Raw genomic sequence first — 6,000 nt, 5'->3', positions numbered from 1 at the left:
TCCCATTATTTATTTGATAAAAACGTTAGACAACAAGGTGGCAATATATTCCAGCACTTACAATTTCATTCTTCGTCGTAGTTATGATGTTTAAACAGACACTAATAGATAGTATTAATTTCCAAAAGCTCGCCCAAAAAAGGGGATGAAACTCTCGAAGAAATAACGCGACGGAGGAATGTAACATACCGTAAAATGACTCGCAGAGTCCAAAACAGTCACTTGAAAAAACTTCTCATGCATCTTTTTATTTATCTAGTTTCTCCCTATTACGTCAATGTACAAATCGAAGAACAATCCTGATTTTAAAAGTTTTCCTGGGAAGGCAATCAGATCGTGTCTCTCAACCAATTAAAACGAACTTCATTTGGAAGAACAACTTTCACGTTTGTCATAGAAAAAAGTAGGGTTTGAAAAATCTGAGAAATGCTCCCAGAACTTCGTTAGAAGATGATGGATCTTTATAAAATCTATCAATCTCTCTCATATCTCTATCAATCTTTATAATAATCTTTGAAAATTATTTGCCAACTATAAAATAAATCGTCAATTGCGTAGTAAGTTGATCATACAAAATGAAAATCTCAGCAATAAGGAGAAACCAAAAATAATGGTTGAGTGAAAAGTGAGCCGAAAAGTTTTATCAAGTAATAACAGGTTTACAGAGTGTACTAGTTATCCAGAATTCTTGGGCATGATAAATAAATTATTCCATTTTTATGGATTGTTGACATAAATTTATCGTCTGTATAAAATATGTCTTTACATAAATTGATCAAGAGGTTCATTGCGGGTAGAATTTTTGAGTTACTAACTACCAGGCGGAAAGCTGGTTAGCTCAATTCCATCTAGAGGCAGTATTGGTCCATTGCAGGTTCCAATGTAAACGGGTGTTCTCTGAATCCCCTGCAAACCTCCTTTAAGCAACCTTATTGAATCTTCTTTGTGAACGCGCCTGAAAGCTACAAACTTCGGTTTTTGTGATTCTGGATAAAAAGTTTAGGCTGTACAAGATAGTCTCCGAAATCAGTTCAGATCAACAAAACAAACTTTACCATAAATTTCTCTGATTGTCTCATTCCAGAAAGAAAATCAGAGCAGATCCGTGATGTCAGATCTCTAATAAAAGCGGATCTAATTCAGCAGGGAATGTAAAAGCATCGATACATCAAAAAACAAAAACAAACGTGTAACAATAAAATAGGGACGGTCTTAATGTTGTCAATGCTTTTTTTAAAGCTTCCGTTAAGTATCAGAAAGCACCGGCATAAAAGTTCTGCTGAGATTTCAGAATAGACCGGGATCAGGTTTCTGCTTAAAGCAGCAAAAGTGTTCTGTACCGGATATAATACTTCGAGCTGGGCAAGGAACTAGGCGGTCGATTCAGTGTATCTTTATTGGATTTCGGTGTCCATCACCTGAAGAGTTTATTGAAAAGTTTACTCTTGGAGGTGCTGACAGGGCGCTTGAGGGCACCTTGCCCTTGTCTGCTATAACGTCGACTACCGCCGTTTTCTTCCCTTTCTTCATAGTTTTTTAGTTTCTTCTTCATCTGTTCGTCAAGTAAAGCTTGCATATCCAGCTAAAAGGAAAATTCATAAAAGTTAACCTAAGTAAAAAAATATGTCAGTGTACGTAACAGTAAAATTAATTTCTTGTGCATATAGATTTTACAATTGAAACAGTGATAAGCAAAGGGATGTAAGTGGACATTTTCAAGTTTTGAGCAAAACGTTTAAAGTTCCGGTTCTAGGTAGAGTTTCATTGAAAAGTTTTCTATATCATGCAGTGTAGTAGTACCTAATAGGGCTACTAGTACTATATCCTGCCCCAAAACAGAGGAGAGGTTCACCTATCATTTTCATTGGTTATTCACAATTTTTAATTTTGGCACTTACATCTCTTTGCTTTTCTCGGTTTCTGAAGGCACTGAAATGCATCAAAAGGGCTTATGATAAAATTTCTCGTTGGTTTCTGAAGTAATATTTCTTTTAGCTGAATTTGAGGTAAGAAAAAAAGTGAAATTCATTTGCTTCTGTAGATTTGAATAATGGAATATGATGACTAAATTTTTCAATGAGCCACTATGCATTTCAAAATTGCTTCAAAATAACTGAACTACATCCAAACGCTAACGATATGCAACTCTAAGCTCTTACCTTTTGTGTATTTTAATCTCAAGTTTATAATAATAATTATTATTTTATTCTATTTTTTTCGTATACTCTTCCTATAAACACACAAAAAAAAAAAAAAAAAATGCTTGAAGCTCTTGAGTGCTTTGAAGAAATATGAAGTATTATGTGTGAGCACCACTAAGTCCCCCTAAGCTGTTAGTATGGATACTGATTGTGACTCTTTCCATTTACTCGTTCAGTATTTCAACACCGTCCCTAGAGAAAATAATTTCATTATTTATAGCATGTAAGTAAATAATTTGTGTAAAATTAGCACTTCGTTTTAATTGTGGAAATTTATTTGAGAATCTTTCGTTATTGAAATATAATAATGTAGTTTATTCCTGAAAAATGACTTCTTGAATAGTCGTTCATGATTTGATAAAATTCGGAGTTCCATTCGGTACGTTCTGAATTTCTCCTTCTCAAAAATTTAAGTTTGTGGTGTCTCGCCTAGTAGCTCTATAAATATTTTTGAAGATGTTCGATCAATACAGCACCCAAGGAATCGTGCCCGTATTACGCTGTTCTCTTCAACTAGTTTCGCACAAAAAACTTAAAGCTTGCTATTTACAAGACAAAAGAACTTCAACTTTTGTTCCAGATGATTTCAGAGGGGATTGGGTAGAAAAGACTTTAGAATCAAAACAAGATATATACACCAAACATTCTTTGCAACTTTTCCCATGATAACTTTGGGATTTTTATTTCTGGGCTCTAGAATCTTACCTGCCACTGGTCGAGCTGTTGTGAGAGTTCAACCTTTTGTTGGACGGCCTCCATCAGTTGACTATTAATATGCATCAACTCGATGCGAGTTTTGGCTAACTCGATTTCTACGGTATTTTTCCTGAAAGAACAAAGAAATAACACGTCACAAAAAAATTACTAGGGTAAAGGGGGCTATTAGGGGGAAGGTATTACAAAGTCAATGACTGGATCATTAAAGAGAATACTTCCGAGGAACTAAACGGAAAACTGCTCGGAAAACAACTAAAAAAGCAAGAATACATATAGTCGAAAGCGCAATGTTGATACACTACATGCACACAAAACCAGAAACTGAAGTTAAGAAATAGGTTAGTGGTCGCCAGTTGCCAACGGGCGACCATTTCATTGAAAATGGCAACCGAAAAATCAAATCTTAGTCGCCAAAAGTGGTGATAATCTGCCCCCTCCCCCTTCTTTATTTGCTACAAATCATATCTTACAATACGTTTCCTATCCTGAGACTTCACTTTGGCAACGTAAGTCAGAGTCAACTCTCTTAAGGTTGGTAAAATAAATACCTTTGTGGATAGAAAGTAAAATAATAACTAAATAACAACGTCAAAAAGCACAAATTGCAGATTATTGCAGACACGTGTTTAGGCTTTACAAGGAACACCTTTTTCAATGGACAGTTTCTTCAGCGGCAAGAAGGATTTAGAAGACATAAATAAAAGTAGGCTTTCACGTAAATCTAATAGCTCATTTGAGTTTAAACAGCGTCAGTTTATTAAGTGCATCGAACGGAGAATTACACATCGATATTTTTCAACAGTTCTCGTACTCACCTGGCAACTGCCTTGTCCCTCATGGTCCAAGCCTGTTTGACGATCTCGTCCTTTGCCCAGTCGCTGCAATCCACGTCCTGCCGCAAGTGCTCTCGTTCTTCCCTTAGGGCGGCTAACTCCGTGTCCTGAAGAGCCAGCTAGCAAAGGAGACAAAGAAAATGGGTTCAAGCTAAAATGCCATGCGAATTTTTATAGATTGGACGAAAATTCAGACTTATTACGCATGAGTACAACTTCTGAAGAACATGAGGCTCCTGTCCTTTTGACGTGAATATGCCCATTCGCCCATTACGCTTAATGATAGTTGAACAAACTTTCTGCTGATACAAAAATAGCATCAGGTGTCAATAGCTGATTACCCTAAGTATTTATTGTATTTATTGTCTATTTCCAACGAGAAGGCACTTAAATCCTCCCTCGTCACGTGGTATCCGATGGTTCTATTTCGCTGTTTTCGGTAGAAGGTATATTCGGATCACAGCATTTTGTTGTAAAAGCAACAATTTTTAAAATGTAAGAATAACTAAAATGACAACAGATAAATGAAGCAAGTGATGTAAAGGACACTAAGACTTTTTTGCACATTAAAATGAACGCTCAAGTTCAGGCTGTCTGGTTGCCTCTTTTAGAAACGCGTGGATTGCTTAGAGATTACTCCCGAGTAAAATGGAACTCTGCGTTCAAGGAGGCGGGGCGAAGTGATCTCTCGTGAAAAACGGACAATAAATGGATGACTTCTGTTACAGCACCTAGAAAGAGTAGTGTGCCGATCGACAGACGAAAAGTGAGGTCAATAATAATGTGTTAATAATGGTTGAAGTCACAGCGAATACACTTTTAAAAAAGTTTATACACTCTATAAAGTTTAGTATTTCATGAAGAAATAAGTTAAAGTCTATTTAAATTTAGATGCAATTATCATCTTATTGGTGAAACTTATTACCAGTGAGATTAAGTGGGCAGATGCACATACCAAACGTTAACGTAGACGGCGTCTTCCATAGTGAGAAAGACAGAAATCACCTGCCAAGATGACGCGGAAAATTGTGGTCCAAGAAACTCACAAAAATACTGTCTTTGGCGTTTTTACCAATATCAGGATCAAAAGTCAGTGGAACACACTAGCAGCAAGTTACTCTTCAACTCGCCAAAACGTCAAATAATTTTGGTTGGAAATACTTTCATGTGGACAGCTACCTAAAAGTTGCCTTACAGCTCAGTCTCATGTATCATTGGTCTCTCGGTTGAGTCATCAAACACATGTTATTGTCTTGTGCCAGCTAGATCGGCAATTTGAGGTGCGCTGCTTCACTTTTCAAACTGTATCGTAATTTGGTGTGATGTTCGACTTCCACAGTACAAGCATGCCATATGAACCCGTTTATAGGGTAGGCAACCATTCACAGCATAACAACACATCTACACAAAGAAAGGACAAGAACAGGAGAAAGAAAGTACATCCATGCGCGGCCAGGAAACGAACTCAGGACCTCCCCATCATAGTCAGACTTCTCTCAGCAAGGAATTATAAATGATCTTAATTTCAAAATGATAGGCAGAATACAGAACGAGAACGGCGTCGGCTCAGTAGGATGTAGGACCACCGCGGACAGCGATACACGAAGAAATACGTCTAGGCATAGAGTCAGTAAGGGTGCGGATGGTGTCTAGAGGGATGGTTCTCCATTCCCTTTCAACCATTTGCCACAGTTCGTCTTCTGAACGAGGTAAGGGACAGAGTCTGAAAACGGCGTCCAATCACATCCCACACATGTTCGATTGGTGACAGGTCAGGAAAGTATGGTGGCCAGGGAAGCATTTGTGTGCCCTGGAGAGCATGTTGGCAGATGCGAGCACTGTGTGGTCGGGCGTTATCCTGCTGAAAAATTGCATTAGATGGCCCTTGAAGGTAAGGGATTGCCACCGGCCGCAGCACATTATCCAAGTATCGTTGGGCCGTCATAGTGCCCTGAATACGAACTAGAGGTGATATAGAATTGCACGCAATTGCACCCCAAGCCATTATGCCACGTTGTCGTGCGGTGGGACACAGTTACTGCCGGATTAGATCTGTATCCACGTCGACGCAACACACGTATGCGGCGACTATCACTGGATAAACAGAAGCGGGATTCATCTGAGAACACGACATTTCGCCATTCTGTCATCCACGTCGCTCTAGTCCACCATACTAAACGTTGCTGTCTATGTTGTGGGGTCGATGGCAGTCTTCTTAGCGGACGCCGTGATTGCAGACCACGTGCGAC

At 38.5% G+C, this 6,000-nt stretch overlaps 1 protein-coding gene across 1 annotated transcript in view; it reads right to left on the bottom strand.

Moving 5' to 3' along the window:
- Nucleotides 1-293: 293 nt before the first annotated feature.
- Nucleotides 294-6,000, bottom strand: part of LOC129227222 (bicaudal D-related protein homolog) — a 124,590-nt gene continuing 118,883 nt past the window's right edge. Inside the window, exons 9-11 of the mRNA XM_054861730.1 lie at nucleotides 3,734-3,870; nucleotides 2,907-3,027; nucleotides 294-1,582 (exon numbers count right to left, since the gene is read on the bottom strand). Coding sequence (XP_054717705.1) covers nucleotides 1,415-1,582; nucleotides 2,907-3,027; nucleotides 3,734-3,870 — 426 coding nt within the window. The 3' untranslated portion in view covers nucleotides 294-1,414. The remainder of the gene's footprint in view (nucleotides 1,583-2,906; nucleotides 3,028-3,733; nucleotides 3,871-6,000) is intronic.

The sequence above is a fragment of the Uloborus diversus genome, chromosome 8 (assembly GCF_026930045.1).
Source record: "Uloborus diversus isolate 005 chromosome 8, Udiv.v.3.1, whole genome shotgun sequence".
NCBI lineage: Eukaryota > Metazoa > Arthropoda > Arachnida > Araneae > Uloboridae > Uloborus > Uloborus diversus.
This window is presented reverse-complemented; position numbering and strand designations above follow the sequence as displayed.